The 16,733-nt window shown below is 47.8% G+C and overlaps 1 protein-coding gene across 6 annotated transcripts in view; it reads left to right on the top strand.

The window, feature by feature from the left end:
• Positions 1–5,336, top strand: part of SLCO1A2 (solute carrier organic anion transporter family member 1A2) — a 34,679-nt gene extending 29,343 nt beyond the window's left edge. For all 6 annotated transcript variants that reach the window (XM_081926976.1, XM_081926975.1, XM_081926974.1 and 3 more), the window contains 3 exons: positions 754–818; positions 2,646–2,763; positions 5,010–5,336. In XM_081926976.1, coding sequence (XP_081783102.1) covers positions 754–818; positions 2,646–2,763; positions 5,010–5,223 — 397 coding nt within the window. In that variant the 3' untranslated portion in view covers positions 5,224–5,336. The remainder of the gene's footprint in view (positions 1–753; positions 819–2,645; positions 2,764–5,009) is intronic.
• The last annotated feature ends 11,397 nt before the right edge of the window (positions 5,337–16,733 follow it).

Here is a 16,733-nt window from a genome sequence, read left to right as displayed (position 1 = left end):
CGCCTTCATTGTATATTTTTAGGAGCCAGACGAAAACGTTCCTCACGCCTTTGGCTGATTTATATCCTACAGCCTTTTAAATGTGTCTGTGAGATGGGGAGGTTATTGTTATGCTGTTTGGTTTAGCCAGTGTGGTGTAGTGGTTAAGAGCAGTGAACTCGTAATCTGGTGAGCCGGGTTCGATTCCCTGCTCCTCCGCATGCAGCTGCTGGGTGACCTTGGGCCAGTCACACTTCTTTGAAGTCTCTCAGCCCCACTCACCTCACAGAGTGTTTGTTGTGGGGGAGGAAGGGAAAGGAGAATGTTAGCCGCTTTGAGACTCCTTAGGGTAGTGAGATATCAAATCCAAACTCTTCTTCTTATTATTATTATTTTCATGATTTTCCCTGTATTTTATTATGTGAACCACCCTGTGACCATATGGCAAATAAACTAAAAATTAAAATAAAAGCAGTTGGGCAGGAGTAGGAAACTAGATTCAGTTGAGGGTTGCATTCAGATGCTGCCAACCCTCCCTGAGGCCACTCTGACATATAGTTCTCATGTTATTGTAATTTCATATGATGCCATAGGACTGCAGCATCAGTTTGCAGCTGGAAAGGATGAATCTTTGGGCTGCAAAATGTGCCCCTTGCTCACATACGATTAATGGAGCCTAAGAGTTAATTATTTAACGCTGCAGTTCAACAGCAATGTGATGCATAGCACCTTTTCTCATTTACTGGCTTCATGGAAAATTCTCTTCTTCTCCAGGTCCCTAAAACCCGAGGAGAAGTCATTTGGTGTGGGTCTCCACTCCCTGGCAGAAAGAGTTTTTGGTAAGGTGCTGGTTACTTTCAAAAAGAAGAGCAGGCACATCCAAAACATACATTTACAGCATTATTGTTGTTGTTTAGTCGTTTAGTCGTGTCCGACTCTTCGTGACCCCATGGACCAGAGCACGCCAGGCACTCCTGTCTTCCATTGCCTCCCGCAGTTTGGTCAAACTCATGCTGGTAGCTTTGAGAACACTGTCCAACCATCTCGTCCTCTGTCGTCCCCTTCTCCTTGTGCTCTCCATCTTTCCCAACATCAGGGTCTTTTCCAGGGAGTCTTCTCTTCTCATGAGGTGGCCACAGCATTATTACATCACTTTAAACAACCATAGCTACCCCAAAAGAATTCTGGGAGCTGTAGTTTGTTAAGGGTACTGAGAGTTGTTATGAGACCCCTGTTCTCCACACAGAACTACAATTCCCAGAGTGTTTGAGCAGTCAATTCCTCTTCCCAGGGAACTCTGGGAATTATACCTCTGAGAGGCAAATATGGGCCTACTAACAATTTTCAGTAGTCTTTCAAACTACAGCTCTCAGGATAGATGGATTTTAGGATATGGTAAGCCGACAAATGGATCACTTCATAAACCTAGACAGCATCTTAAAAAGCAGAGACATCACCTTGCCAACAAAGGTCTGTATAGTTAAAGCTATGGTTTTCCCAGTAATGATGTATGGAAGTGAGAGCTGGACCATAAAGAAGGCTGATCGCCGAAGAATTGATGCTTTTGAATTCTGGTGCTGGAGGAGACTCTTGAGAGTCGCATGGACTGCAAGAAGATCAAACCTCTCCATTCTGAAGGAAATCAGCCCTGAGTGCTCACTGGAAGGACAGATCCTGAAGCTGAGGCTCCAATACTTTGGCCACCTCATGAGAAGAGAAGAGTCCCTGGAAAAGACCCTGATGTTGGGAAAGATGGAGGGCACAAGGAGAAGGGGACGACAGAGGACGAGATGGTTGGACAGTGTTCTCGAAGCTACCAGCATGAGTTTGGCCAAACTGTGGGAGGCAGTGGAAGACAGGAGTGCCTGGCTTGCTCTGGTCCATGGGGTCATGAAGAGTCGGACACGACTAAACAACTAAACAACAACAACAACAAAGCCGGCAAATTATGCATAGGTTAAATTCCAGGGACCACGCCTAAAGCCAAAATTGCATTTGGTCAAAACACACTGGGTGCAATAGCAGGTGGAACGGCCAAACTCCCCCCCCCCCGGATGCCCATCCCCTTTCTGCCCCTTTTGAATTTCTTTTCTTTTTTTTCTTTTTGCTAAGCTCATAAAGCTGAATGCACACAAGTTAAATGTGCTTAAATTGTGGTCTTACTGTATATGGTTCTATTTACACATATATACAGTTTAGGCATAGGATGGAGGGGCTCACAGCATAAACATTTCAACGGATCTTGCCATAGCTTTACGGCCAGCACAGAGCAAGACGTGTCTCTGTGTCTCCAGCTTCCAGCATCAGCCAAAACTCACAGACACATGCAGCCCTGCTTGGCTTGTTGTTCTCCATACTAGCATGGCATGGCAGTCAGCCAGGTGAAGTGGGAGCAGCACCACTCCTTTGTTTCCATGGCAACAGGGCAACCTCTTTGGACATGTAAATGGCAGTACTCAGCTGGCCAACGTGGGCCATTGTTTTTCAAAGAAACTTGTCTGACCAGTTCAGTGGCCTCTTCTGCTAGATTGTAAACCTCCTTGGTGTAGAATCACAGGCCTGGGTGTGACCCCCCCAAAAAAACCCCCCACTCCCATTGTAACAGTGTAGTGTTTACAAAAGCCCCCCAAATGACCCTTCTTGTCTTCATGTCATATTCCATGTAGCTGGAATCCCATCACCTATTTATTTTGGAGCGATGATTGACACTACCTGTTTGAAATGGGGAACCAAGAGCTGCGGTGGTGAAGGAGCCTGTCGGATGTACGATTCTGACACATACAGGTATCGCTGGCAGATCCCTGTCTCTCTTGCTTTGTGCTATCTCTAGAATATTGTAGAGCAGCTGGGAGGGCAGACTACACAGTAGCCTCTAGGTCAGGCTTCCTCAACCTTGGTCCTCCAGATGTTTTTGGCCTACAACTCCCAGCATCCCTACCTAGCAGGACCTGTGGTCAGGGATGATGGGAACTGTAGTCTCAAAACATCTGGAGGGCCGAGGTTGAGGAAGCCTGCTCTAGGTGTTGCTGCGCTTTCATCTCCCATCACCCCGACCTGTGGCCATGCTGGCTGGAATTGCCTCCAACAACATCTGGAGGGACACAGCTGCAAATGGATGCAGCTGATGCCTCTGGGTTCAGTCCAGTTTATTCTGCAGCATCACATATCAGGCTGAGTAAATGAATGAATGGAGGGGGGGGGAAGCCTGTGGCCCTGCCCAGATTTTGATGGACTGCAACACCCAAATCTTTGACCATTCTAGGTCTAATGGGAGCTGTACAGGCACTGCATTGACTAGGTCTACTCCAAAGCCTTGGAAGATACCTAATCATTCTTTGGTATGGTGCCTTTTGGGGATATAAAGGAATCTGGAGTTCAGAACAAGCAGGGAGAGGAGAGGTCTTTGACCCTTTTCCTGCCCACTCCCTTTCTGCACACCATACCACCAAAACAGCCTTGCCCACTTCACTTTTCAGGCTTCCAAAAGCCCCTCTATAGCTGTAAAATGCCAGAATGGCAAGGATTTGGAATATGAATCCCCAAGGTTTTCTTTCAATATGTTTCCCACTCATTCTGGGTGCCACATAGGGGATTTTTCTCCTTTAGCTCTAGACTGGAAGGGTGTTTCAGATTTACCTCTTTTTGTATTAAAAGCACATCTGAAGAGTGTGCAGGCAGCCCTGCCTCCTGTCACTTTCCCTATCAACACCACTGTCCTCTCACAACTGTATTTGGCAACTGTGAGAAGGCATACTACGTTCATTCCGATGTACACACATAGTGCTCTTCCAGGGGACCAATGATTTTCTTATGATGATTGCTAAATGCATGGCTGTGGGTGGGCGTGGTCAATGGGAGCCACAGAAATGGAGGTGTGGCTAGTACACACAATCCTGCAGCACCCTCATATATGCTTTGGATGTGGGAGGGGGTTTGTCTGGAATTTCCCAGTGAGAGTGCTTCCGCAAGAGAGTTGTAACAAATCAACAAGTTCTCTGGTGGCACCAGTGGCATGGAATGAAGTCCTTTTCTGAAATAAGAAAGGCTCCATCAGCATTGGCATTCCACCGGCTCATGAAGATACATCTGTTTAGATAAGCATTCCCATGATCTCTTGACTTGAATCTCTTGTTGCTGCTTTAAGTGCTTCAGTTGTTGAGCTGGTGAGTTGCTGCTGCTTCCTGGGAAGGGTGAGACAGCAGGGAGAGTGGTGTGGTGGATACGCCCCAACAAAAGCTCCCGATTGGCTCAGAAGGTGTGTTTGCACTGCACTAACCTCACTGCCCCCTTGCCCTTCTTTCTCCTTCGCCCAGTAAGCAGCAGCAAATCACCTGCCAGGTGGTCAGTTGAGCATCCCCACCCCTGCTTCTGCCTGTTATAATGGGCTTCTCCTTTCATTTTTGGCAAATTTTAATTGTGGATGTTTTGATGACATACTTTTATTGTGAGTTTTAATTAGGGACAGTTTCTTGTCATTGGCTTTCTTTCCAAGTGGAAATGGCTTTGAAGCTGCCACAGCCACTAAGTGGTGTATGTATCTTCTTCTTTGGCGATCACTCGTAGCCGAGTAAGATTGTCTTCCATGAACACGGTTTTAACAATGAGTTCGTAAGTGGCTGTGGAGGCCAATTCTGGACCCACACGTCCTTCCACATTGGGGACATTGGTTCCCGGGCAGGAGTTGATTACGGTGTGGATTTGCCAAGCGTGCCTTCCTCTTAGCATGTTTCTCCCTTGCGTTCTGAGTTCGAGTGTCTTCAAAGTCCATGACACCTTTGGTAAAGGTGTATGTATAACAAATACATAACACACAGTTTCACACAAACACTGGCACACACATAGAAGTGTGTATTTGTGTTCAGCGTAACATGCAAACAAGCCTTAGGTTACCAAGAAGGCCAATGAAACTAAGCTCCATCAGTGCATGGAGGCAACTTGATTCTCCTTGGGAGAACTTCTGGAGCATGAGAACTTCTGGATACGGTGCTCTATGGCTGCTCTTTACTGATGCTGTCCAAATTGCATTCCAGGCAGCTGTACCTGGGTGTGCCCTCCGCCCTCCGCGCCGTGTCCTACATCCCGTGTGTGCTTGTGCTCCTCATTTTAAGGAAACAGAACAAGACCTTGGTGCAGGAGGACAAAGAATTGGAAGCCAAAGAAGAGGAAAATGGGTCAGTAGAACAGAAGGATGTACCTGCAGCCCAGAACAGCACACATTTACATCAAGAGACAAAAGACTTGTAAAAAGCAGACTTTAAAGAGGACTGGTGGCTTTAAGGTTGTACGTCAAATGTAGGTCATTATCACTTTTCCAAGTCACCTCTAGAGATTTTTCCAGAATACATATATTACATACAGCAGAGTATTGGGTGACTAGTGTGGCTCGTTCTTCATGACTAAAGTTGTAAGTACTGTGTATTCTATACTATCATAGCTGAGCCTCTGGGTTTGTACCCCCCCTTTTTTTGGTGTGCACATGTTTCTGTAATAATTGTTTCCACATATCATTTCAAGATTTCTACAAAATAACAGGAAGGAGAGAAGGGGCCATGGCAGCTTTCGCTCGCTCCAGCTTTTTACTTAGGCTGGATCTAGAACCATCCAAAAAACATTTCAGGAAAACACGTTGTAAACCTCGTTGGCGAAAGACGGAACTCTACAGCGCCATTTGGTGTCACAGTGTTATAACACGTTTAAAGCGCTTTTTCTTGACTAATGTAGCTGTGTCCTTAATACATTTGTTGCTCTGTCCGCACTGTACATTTTAAGCAGTATGATACCAGTTTAACACAATCATGGCTTCCTCCAAAGAATCCTGGGAACTGTGCTTTGTTTAGTTTTTAAAAATAATATTTACTAAGTTTTCAAATTTTACATTTCAAAATAGGCATCTTTCATTATACCCATGCATTCAATGACTTCCCTCTCTCCCCTTCCAAGATTCTATTAATTTGCTTACATATTTTTATATATCTGTCTTAATTCAATTCTCCCCTCTTGCATCCCTTTTAAATAGGTTATACTGTCGAATTTGCCTTAGTGCCGCCAGCGTTTTCGGAAACTGTGCTTTGTTAAGGGTGCTGAGAGTTATGAGACCCCCGTGACTCTGCGAAGAGGATTTACTTGTTAAACCGCTCTGGGAATTGTAGCTCTGTGAGGGGAAGAAGGGTCCCCAATAACTGTGTCATGGCACCCTTAACAAACTACAGTTCCCGGGATTCTTAGCTCCCGACTAAGGTCTGTCTAAAGTGCAATGTCTGCAATGTCTGTCTAAAGTGGTATAACAGTGCTTTAATGTATAGTGTAGATGGACATTCATTCATGATGGATCTCAAGAAGACATACAGAGGATTCCCAGGTAGTGGAGACCCAGACCTGCTTGGCCTCAGGCAGGTTGCTGGCAACTGGCACAGTGTAGAGGCAGGAGATGCTTAATGGAGCTTGGCTTTCAGCAAAGCTGATGGAATGAGCCCTGCTTTCAATCTCAGACCCTCCAAATGTCCCTATTTTCCAGGGACATCCCTGACTTAGTGAAGCCGTCCTGGTTTCTTATTTGATCCTGGATTGTCCCACTGTCCCTTAGGGTGTCCCTATTTTCATTGCAGGAATGTCGGAGGGTATGGCGTTATCTAACCCTGAGAGCCCCGGATATAGGGAGGTATATAAATTCAATAAATAATGATAATGGCAACCCCCAAGCTGTCTGAAAGCAATCCTGTACAGTGAAGGATTATATAAATGTTTTATTATGGTTTTATATATGTTGGAACCTGCCCAGAGCAGCTGGGGCAACCCAATCAGATGTGTGGGGTATAAATAGTAAAGTTATCATTATGGAATTGGACATCCCTCTTTTCACTGGAGAAATGTTGGAGGGTATACCATCTTTCCTACTGAGGCAGCCTGATGGAATGGTTGCATCCAGGTGAGAGGAAGCCTGATGGAGCTAGCCTGTCACACCAGAGCTGATGGAGGACGTGGGTAGCTCTGTGGTCTAAAATACTGAGCCACTTGGGCTTGCCGATCAGAAGGTGGGCAGTTCGAAGCCCCATGATGGAGTGAGTTCTCATTGCTCCGTCCCAGCTCCTGCCAACCTGGCAGTTCAAAAGCACACCAGTTCAAGTAGATAAATAGGTACTGCTGCGACAGGAACGTAAACGGTGTTTCCATGCGCTCTGGCTTCTCTCACGGTGTCCCGTTGCGCCAGAAGCAGTTTAGTCATGCTGGCCACATGACCTGGAAAGCTGTCTGCGGACAAACGCTGGCTCCCTCAGCCTGAAAGCGAGATGAGCGCCGCAACCCCATAGTTGCCTTTGACTGGACTTAACCGTCCAGAGGTCCTTTACCTTACCTTTTACCTGATGGAGTAAGCTTGGCTTGCCAGCTCTCCAAATAATGCCAGGTGCTGGTACCAGGCCTGCTTCAAGACGACAACAAGCATAGCGCAGTGTCCTCACTCAAGAAATGCCAGGGGGAGCCGTCCACCTCTAAACAAGAGTTAAGAACCTCTTCTGCATTTCTCTCAAGTTCCTCTCCTTGCGCCAAGGTAACCAGGGAAACTGAAAGGATACTCTGCGTTCAAGTCCCACAGCAGGGAGAAAACAAGAAGCCTTTGTTAGTTAATCAGTGGATTTGAATATCATCCTGGGTTCCTTCTCTCTCTCTCTCAAGTTGCCAAGTGTTTCCAGACTTACTTAACTTGCATTTTTCATATCTTAATGGCAGGAAGGAAATTCATTGACCTCTCCACCACCACCACCCCCCGGATCCTACAGAACGAGACTCTTAACCTAAGGGTTGTGGGTTCGAGTTCTAGAGATTCGAGGCAAGAGATTCCTGCATTGCTGGGAGTTGAGCTAGATTATCCTCGTGGTCCTTTCCAACACTATGATTCTATGATTCTATGCTATGCATCTGATCATTTTGGGAAGACAAGTGGGAGCTGCAACGCAGTGTTGCAGCACATCCCCACTTGCTTGGAGGAGTGTTCTTGTTCAGGGCTTCAGCTGTTCTGGTATGGAAGCCTTGCCATGCTATTCAAGTCGCTTCAGAATTTGGGAAAGGACAAATGATGCATTTTCTTTCCCCCCTCTCACCCACCTCCTCTCAGGGACTTCCCCTGCTCTGCTATATCCTGTAGGTATCCTGATTAGATTAACAGACTTGATTAGAGACCTGCAAGTTAAACTGACAGCTCAGGCCTCTCACACACATCTGTTCTTCGCAGGAACTTTTCCAAAGCGGAACAGGGCAAGCGCAAAGGACATGGAACAGCACCACCTCGTGGTAGACCGTAGGGATGCACAAATCTGTCAATTTCAGCTTGTCATTTTTCCTATTTTAAGAGCGTTTCACTGCGTTTCCACATCAGTTTTCTTTTTTTTAAGCCCTCACAAAAAAATAAATTCCAGAATTTTAGTGTGCATTTTGTCTAATGCATACATTTTAAACAAGCAGTTCCCACTGATATACTGCTGTTTTTTTGGGGGGGTTTGCTTGGCTATCATGCATTTTTAGCTACATTCTCCTCTAATTTACACATTTTTCCATGCCCCACCTCTCTCTGTTGGAGAACTGCATCACAAAATGCAGGGAAATGTGAATTTCAAAGGGTAGCTGTGATTTGGTTCACATTTTGTTTCTGTAAGTGCACTAAAATGCAAACCGAACCAAATTCCTCCCCCACACCTAGTTAGTGCTCTTGCTTAGACAAAATATATTAGCCATTACCATACATTATATATAGTCATTACAATACCATAGCAGTGGAAGGCTGCTAGATGCCCAAACCTGATAATTTTATAGCCATACAGTGGGGCTCCTAACAAAATTCTGGCAAGTGGGGAAGGGAAAATCGTATCCCTTTTCTTTCATTCATTCCTGTTGAAACATTAGGCTATGCAATGCAGGGAGGGAGAGTGTAATCTTGAGCAGAGGCACAGCCTATGTTTAAAGCACACCTGTGTGACTTCCCTCAAAGAATGCCAGGAGCTGTAATTCCCCCCCCCCCCGAACTACCATTCCCACAATTCTTTGAGGGAAGCCATGCACTTTAAATGTGCTTCCTATGACATGCATCCTCTCCATCTCTAATTCCACTGCCCCTTTTAGGATACAGTGGGACCTCGGAATTCGAACTGAATCCATTCTGGAAGTCCGTTCGACTTACAAAATGTCCGGGAACCAAGGAGCGGAAGCTCCTGCAGCCAATCGGAAGCTGCGTTAGACGTTTGGGTTCCAAAGAACGTTTGCAAACAGGAACACTCATTTCCGGGTTTGCGGCGTCCGGGAGCCAAAACATTCGACTTGCAAGGCGTTTGCGAACCAAGGTACGACTGTACTGACCACAAGCAATCATAGCTTTGAGCGGGTCAATGCATAATAATAATAATAATAATAATAATAATAATAATAATTTATTATTTATACCCCACCCATCCGGCTGGGTTTCCCCAGCCACTCTGGGCAGCTTCCAACAAAGTATTAAAATACAGTAGTCTGTTAAACATTAAAAGCTTCCCTAAAGAGGGCTGCCTTCAGATGTTTTGGGACTACAATTCCCATCATCCCTGACCACTGTTCCTGTTAGCTAGGGATGCATCTTGTCTCTTGCCCTTATCCTTTCCCCCCACCAGATGAACTGGCCCAAGCCCGGGGGGGGGGATGGGGACTGCACACCTTTGTGCCACGGTACGGAAAGGGCAGGGAGCCTCTCTCACATTTGATCCGGCAGTGGCGCATCGCCACACAGATGCGGTTTCTGTGAACCGCCCTGAGACCTCTGGGTACAGGGCGGTATATAAATTCAATATACACCATACACTCCTATGTTAGGAACATAGGAAGCTGCCTTCTACAAAGGCTGGCCATTGAGTCCATCTTCTATCTACCCTGAGAGGCAGTAGCTCTGAGAGGATACAGACGGCCGATATTCCCAGCCCTACCCAAAGATGCACAGGGGTGGACCTTCTTCATCCTAAGCCAGGCACCCCCAAACTCAGCCCTCCAGATGTTTTTGGACTACAGCTCCCATCATCCCTAGCTAACAGGACCAGTGGTCAGGGATGATGGGAATTGTAGTCCCAAAAACATCTAAAGGGCTAAGTTTGGGGATGCCTGTTAAGCTAAGGGCTTGGTAAGCTAACAGTTCCTCTTGTCCTTTTGCTTTCCCCCAGGGAAAACTGCTCTTTAGCGCTCTGTTGGAGCAAACAGCCACTTGGGTTTTCTCCAGATTGGTGTTTGCTCCAATATACCACTAAAGAGCAGGTTTTCCATGAGAAAGGAGCAGCACAAGGAGAAAACTGCTCAGACCCATTGCTTTCTAGGCATGGGACAATTAGGCGCACAGAAAAACCTTATGTTCTACTACTGAGCTGTGGTCATATCTTGCCATGAGTTCGAAAACTGCAAATGTAAAACAAAAAACAGAAAGTTGGCAAGAAAGGGGTTCTAGAGACGGGTGGACAAAATGGAGAATTATGAAGAATCTGAATCTTGAGCAAAAAGAAAAAAGAAAAAAAGAAAAGAAAAGGTAAAGGACCCTGGATGGTTAAGTCCACTCAAAGGCGACTATGGGGTGTAGCACTCATCTCGCTTTCAGGTCGAGGGAGCCATTGTTTGTCTACAGACAGCTTTCCGGATCATGTGGCCAGCATGACTAAACCGCTTCTGGAGCAACGGGACACCGTGATGAAAACCAGAGCTCACGGAAACACCATTTACCTTCCTGTTGCAGTGCTACCTATTTATCTACTTGCACTGGCCTGCTTTCGAACTGCTAGGTTGGCAGGAACTGGGACACAGCAAAGGGAGCTCACTCTGTCGTGGGGATTCGAACCGCCAACCTTCCGATCGGAAAGCCCAAGTGGCTCAGTGGTTTAGACCACAGCGTCATCCGCCTCCCTAGAGTGTAGAACCTGGAGCATGGAATGGGTCGCTGACACCCAGGGCGGGATAAGTTTTGTGCCCCCTGGATGGACTGGGCAGCAGTCAGTCTCTTTGCTGGCCAACGTCTAATTGAGGGAGTCTGTCCTTTAGTGAGCCAGTGTAGTGTAGTGGTTCAGAGCGGTAGACTCGTAATATGGTGAACTGGGTTCGATTCCCTGCTCCTCCACATGCAGCTGCTGGGTGACCTTGGGCTACTCACACTTCTCTGAAGTCTCTCAGCCTCACTCACCTCACAGAGTGTTTGTTGTGGAGGAGGAAGTGAAAGGAGATTGTTAGCTGCTTTGAGACTCCTTAGGGTATTGATAAAGCAGGATATCAAATCCAAACTCTTCTTCTCTTCTGGAAGGCCTGGAAACGATGCCTTATGAGGAACGGCTAAGGAGCTGGCATGTTTAGCCTGGAGAAGAGGTGGTTAAGGGGTGATATGATAGCCATGTTCAAATATATAAAAGGATGTCACATAGAGGAGGGAGAAAGGTTGTTTTCTGCTGCTCCAGAGAAGCGGACACGGAGCAATGATTCCAAACTACAAGAAAGAAGATTCCACCTAAACATTAGGAAGAACTTCCTGACAGTGAGAGCTGTTTGACAGTGGAATTTGCTGCCAAGGAGTGTGGTGGAGTCTCCTTCTTTGGAGGTCTTTAAGCAGAGGCTTGGCAACCATATGTCAGGAGTGCTCTGATGGTGTTTCCTGCTTGGCAGGGGGTTGGACTTGATGGCCCTTGTGATCTCTTCCAACTCTATGATTCTATGATTCTTCTTCCAAACTAGTCCCAACCCTGGAAATAAGGCAGAGAAACATGAAGCCAGGAGCACTGCTGTGTCGCCCCACTCTCCTGTCCTTGCAGCAAGTGCAGCAAGGCGCTCTGGGCGATGCACATAATAATAATACTTCTCCAGGGCTCTGGGCAATGCAAATAATAATAATAATAATAATAATAATAATAATAATAATAATAATTTATTATTTGTACCCCGCCCATCTGGCTGGGTTTCCCCAGCCACTCTGGGCGGCTTCCAACAGAAATGAAAAATACACTAAAATGTCACATATTAAAAACTTCCCTGAACAGGGCTGCCTTCAGATGTCTTCTGAATGTCAGGTAGTTGTCCATCGCCTTGACATCCGGTGGGAGGGCATTCCACAGGGCGGGCGCCACCACCGAGAAGGCCCTCTGCCTGGTTCCCTGCAACTTGGCCTCTCTCAGGGAGGGAACCGCCAGAAGGCCCTCGGAGCTGGACCTCAGTGTCCGGGCAGAACGATGGGGGAGGAGACGCTCCTTCAGATATACTGGACCGAGGCCATTTAGGGCTTTAAAGGTCAGCACCAACACTTTGAATTGTGCTCGGAAATGTACTGGGAGCCAATGTAGGTCTTTCAAGACCGGTGTTATATGGTCTCGGCGGCCGCTCCCAGTCACCAGTCTAGCTGCCGCATTCTGGATTAGTTGTAGTTTCCGGGTCACCTTCAAAGGTAGCCCCACGTAGAGCGCATTGCAGTAGTCCAAGCGGGAGATAACCAGAGCATGTACCACTCTGGCAAGACAGTCCGCAGGCAGATAGGGTCTCAGCCTACGTACCAGATGGAGCTGGTAAACAGCTGCCCTGGATACAGATTTGACCTGTGCCTCCATGGACAGCTGTGAGTCCAAAATGACTCCCAGGCTGCGCACCTGGTCCTGCAGGGGCACAGTTACCCCATTCAGGACCAGGGAATCCTCCACACCTGCCCGCTTCCTGTCCCCCAAAAACAGTACTTCTGTCTTGTCAGGATTCAACCTCAATCTGTTAGCCGCCATCCATCCTCCAACCGCTTCCAGACACTCACACAGGACCTTTACCGCCTTCACTGGTTCTGATTTAAAAGAGAGGTAGAGCTGGGTATCATCTGCATACTGATGAACACCCAGCCCAAACCTCCTGATGATCCCTCCCAGCGGCTGCATGTAGATGTTGAAAAGCATGGGGGAGAGGACAGAACCCCGAGGCACCCCACAAGTGAGCGGCCAGGGGTCTGAACACTCATCCCCCACCACCACTTTCTGAACACGGCCCAGGAGGAAGGAGCGGAACCACTGTATGACAGTGCCCCCAGCTCCCAGCCCCTCAAGACGGTCCAGAAGGATGTCATGGTCGATGGTATCAAACGCCGCTGAGAGATCCAGCAGAACTAGGAAACAGCTCTCACCTTTGTCCCTAGCCCGCCGGAGATCATCAACCAGTGCGACCAAGGCAGTTTCAGTCCCATGATGAGGCCTGAATCCCGACTGGAAGGGATCCAAATGGTCCGCTTCTTCCAGGCGTGCCTGGAGTTGTTCAGCAACCACTCGCTCAATCACCTTGCCCAAGAATGGAAGGTTTGAGACTGGGCGATAATTGGCCATCGTGGCCGCATCTAAAGATGGTTTTTTAAGAAGCGGTTTGATAACCGCCTCTTTCAGCGGGTCTGGGAAGGCTCCCTCACGGAGGGAAGCATTCACCACCCCACGAAGCCCATCGCCCAGTCCTTCCCGGCTAGCTTTTATAAGCCAGGATGGGCAAGGATCCAGGAGACAGGTGGTTGGCTTCACTCGTCCAAGCAGCCTGTCCACATCCTCGGAGGTAACAGATTGAAATTGATCCCACACAACTTGACCAGACAGGACTCTAGCACTCTCCCGCCCCGGCCCTGCTCCCATGGTGGAGTCTACTTCTTCCCGAATCTGAGCGATTTTATCTGCAAAAAAATTTGCAAAATCATTGCAGGAGAACATGTGGCCCGTACTGGGCCCCGATGTTACAGGTGGTTCCGCTAAATTGTGAACCACCTGAAAGAGTCTCCTGCTGCTGTTTTCTGCAGATGCAATAGAGGCGGTGAAGAAAGTCTTCTTCGCCGTCGCTATCGCCACTTGGTAGGCTCGACGTTGAGCTCTAACCCGTGTCCGGTCAGATTCAGAATGAGTTATCCGCCACCGGCGCTCTAGCCGTCTCAACGATTGTTTCATTGCCCTCAGATCTGTGGAAAACCACGGGGCTCTCCGGGCTTCATGCAATCGGAGAGGGCGCTTCGGAGCCAAACAGTCAATAGCCCTGGTTAACTCCACATTCCAGCGGGCCACCAGGGAATCGGCTGAAAGGCCATCAACATGGGATAAAGCATCCCCTACCACTCTCTGGAAACCATTTGGATCCATTAAGTGGCGGGGGCGGACCCTCCGAATCGGTCCCACCTCCCTGCAGAGGGGATGGGTCGCAGAGAAGTCTAGTTGCACCAGTGTCAGATCACCAACATCCGTAGAGGTAAACACCAGGTCCAAGGCATGTCCGCGGCTATGGGTTGGGCCAGACTTATTCAGGGACAGCCCCATGGAGGCCATGCTTTCCACGAAGTCCCGAGCGGCCCCTTGTAAGGTCGTGTCGGCATGGATGTTAAAATCCCCTAGGACGACCAAGCTAGGTGTCTCCAGGAGAACATCCGCCACGACCTGAAGCAGCTCGGGCAGGGAATCCTTGGTGCAGCGGGGAGGTCGGTACACCAAAAGGAATCCTGTACTGCCCCTATTGCCCAACTTCCAGAACATGCACTCAGAAAACTGGGTCTTCCCTGGTGCAAACTAATGACTTCCTAAAAATCACTGCAACCCCCCCTCCCCGCCCACATGACCTGGGTTGCTGTGCGTAAGAGAAACCTGGTGGACAAGCAGCGGCAAGGACAGGCCCATCTGCTTCATCCAACCAAGTCTCTGTTACACATGCCAGGTCAAGTCCTCCATCCATGATCAAGTCATGGATGGCAGTGGTCTTATGAATCATTGACCTGGCATTGCACAGCAACACTTTCAGGTCATGTGGGTATCCCTTGCTGATTCTAGTATTTATCCGGTCAGGACCAGACCCAGAGGCAGGGATAGTCCTCAGACAACGACTAAACCTGCCTCCTCTGTAATGACATGGTCTGGTCTTAGCGTAACTCCTCCTCCTACCCGTGATCACTGAGATCGGTTGTCCCAGTGCATTCCCCCCTGTGAAACATATCCCAGCCATTTTAATAATAATAATAATAATAATAATAATAATAATAATAATGGGCTTCTCCAGCCACTCTGGGCGGCTTCCAACAGAATATTAAAATACAATAACCAATTAAACATTAAAAGCTTCCCTAAACAGGGCTGCCTTCACATGTCTTCTAAAAGTTTGGTAGTTGTTTTTCTCTTTGACATCTGGTGGGAGGGCATTCCACAGGGTGGGTGCCACTACCGAGAAGGCCCTCTGCCTGGTTCCCTGTAATTGGCTTCTCGCAGCGAGAGAACCTCCAGAAGGCCCTCAGAGCTGGACCTCAGTGTCCAGGCAGAATGATGGGGGTGAAGACGCTCCTTCAGGTATACTGGACCCCCCAGGTATACCTGGGGGCACCCTTGCCTCCACCCTCTTGGCTGGCCCATGGGCAGTGTGTGCCTGGGCATCCCTTTGCTGGCCACAAAGAGGAGGAGGCAGCACTGCCCCAGCCCCAAAGGCCTGGCGTGGGCGCAGTTTGCTTCCCTGTGGCTCCAGTCTCGATGAGGAAGCTCATCATGGGGGCATCTTGTTGCGCCCCCTTGGAAATTTGCCCCCAGGGCCATGGTCCCCTGGCCCCATACTATGCCACTGATCTGAACTCACCTACTAGGAATCCATTTTAAAATATGAAGTTTGTCTAATCACTGTTCCGTATCAAAGTTTAGACGCCGTTGTTTAAATGAGCAGAAATATGTTGCCCATTTCATCCTGATGGATGGGGAAGCGGAACAATGCTGTTTGCAATTCATCTCTTCTATGGGCTCATTGTCCCGGCGCAGTTTTCTGGAAAGTTGGATCAACAGGTAGGACGGTTGCTACACATCGTTTACGGTTTGTGACCAAGCCTTGCCTCTGCAATACTGCGGACAAAGGCCATTCCTCTAGCCAACTCCTGCCTTGTTGCTTTTAAAACTTCAGAACTTAAAACATTCAAACACCTGATGCTGGCTTCACATTTTCAGTTTGGTCCACATTTGTTTGGCTGTGATACTGATGAGGAGACAATTCACTGTTAACCATTAAACATCTGTGAAGGAACCCAGGCTGCTATTTATCGGTCCCTTTCACTGACACTGTGCTGTGGGTTTAGCAGAGGATTAAACAGTAAGCAAATCAGTTATGTCACTGGTTTAAATGAGTTGATAATTTAACACATTTCTGAGGTGAGGGTGGCAAATGTTACATGGGTTCAGTTTCATGTCACTGAAGGTTTCTGAGGCTGCGCTAACACTTCTGTTTGCAGGGCACTCTCAGCGCTGGGGTTTTAATCTGTGTTCACACTTCCAAAACTCATAAATATCCTTTACCTTGTTGTGAAATGCTTCTGTTTCATACCTTGTTTCACAAACCAGTTTCACACCGATTAGCATCCCTAATTCATCTCTGCCAAGGTGTGAACATCTTTGCATGAGGCAAATGCCTCCTGGTGTGTACACAAACAGAAACAAATCGGTAGGCATTCATTTGATCTGTATTTTGATCATATTGTATGCCAATCAATCCCCCTGGGTCTGAGAGTTTTTCTTGTTGGTCCATGGCTATGCTTTGCAAAAAATCCAATCTCACTCCCTGAACTGAAGCTCGGTTAAGCAACACCTCTCTTTGGATTTTCCACACATCTGGTAAGATCCGATCCAGCTGGTAAGATCAGCAGCTGCAAAAGTACAGTGGTACCTCGGGTTACAGACATTTCAGGTTACAGACTCCACTAACCCAGAAATAGTACCTCGGGTTAAGAACTTTGCTTCAGGATGAGAACAGAAATTGTG

The sequence above is a fragment of the Podarcis melisellensis genome (assembly GCF_964234715.1).
Source record: "Podarcis melisellensis genome assembly, chromosome: 10".
Classification (NCBI taxonomy): Eukaryota; Metazoa; Chordata; class Lepidosauria; order Squamata; family Lacertidae; genus Podarcis; species Podarcis melisellensis.
This window is presented reverse-complemented; position numbering and strand designations above follow the sequence as displayed.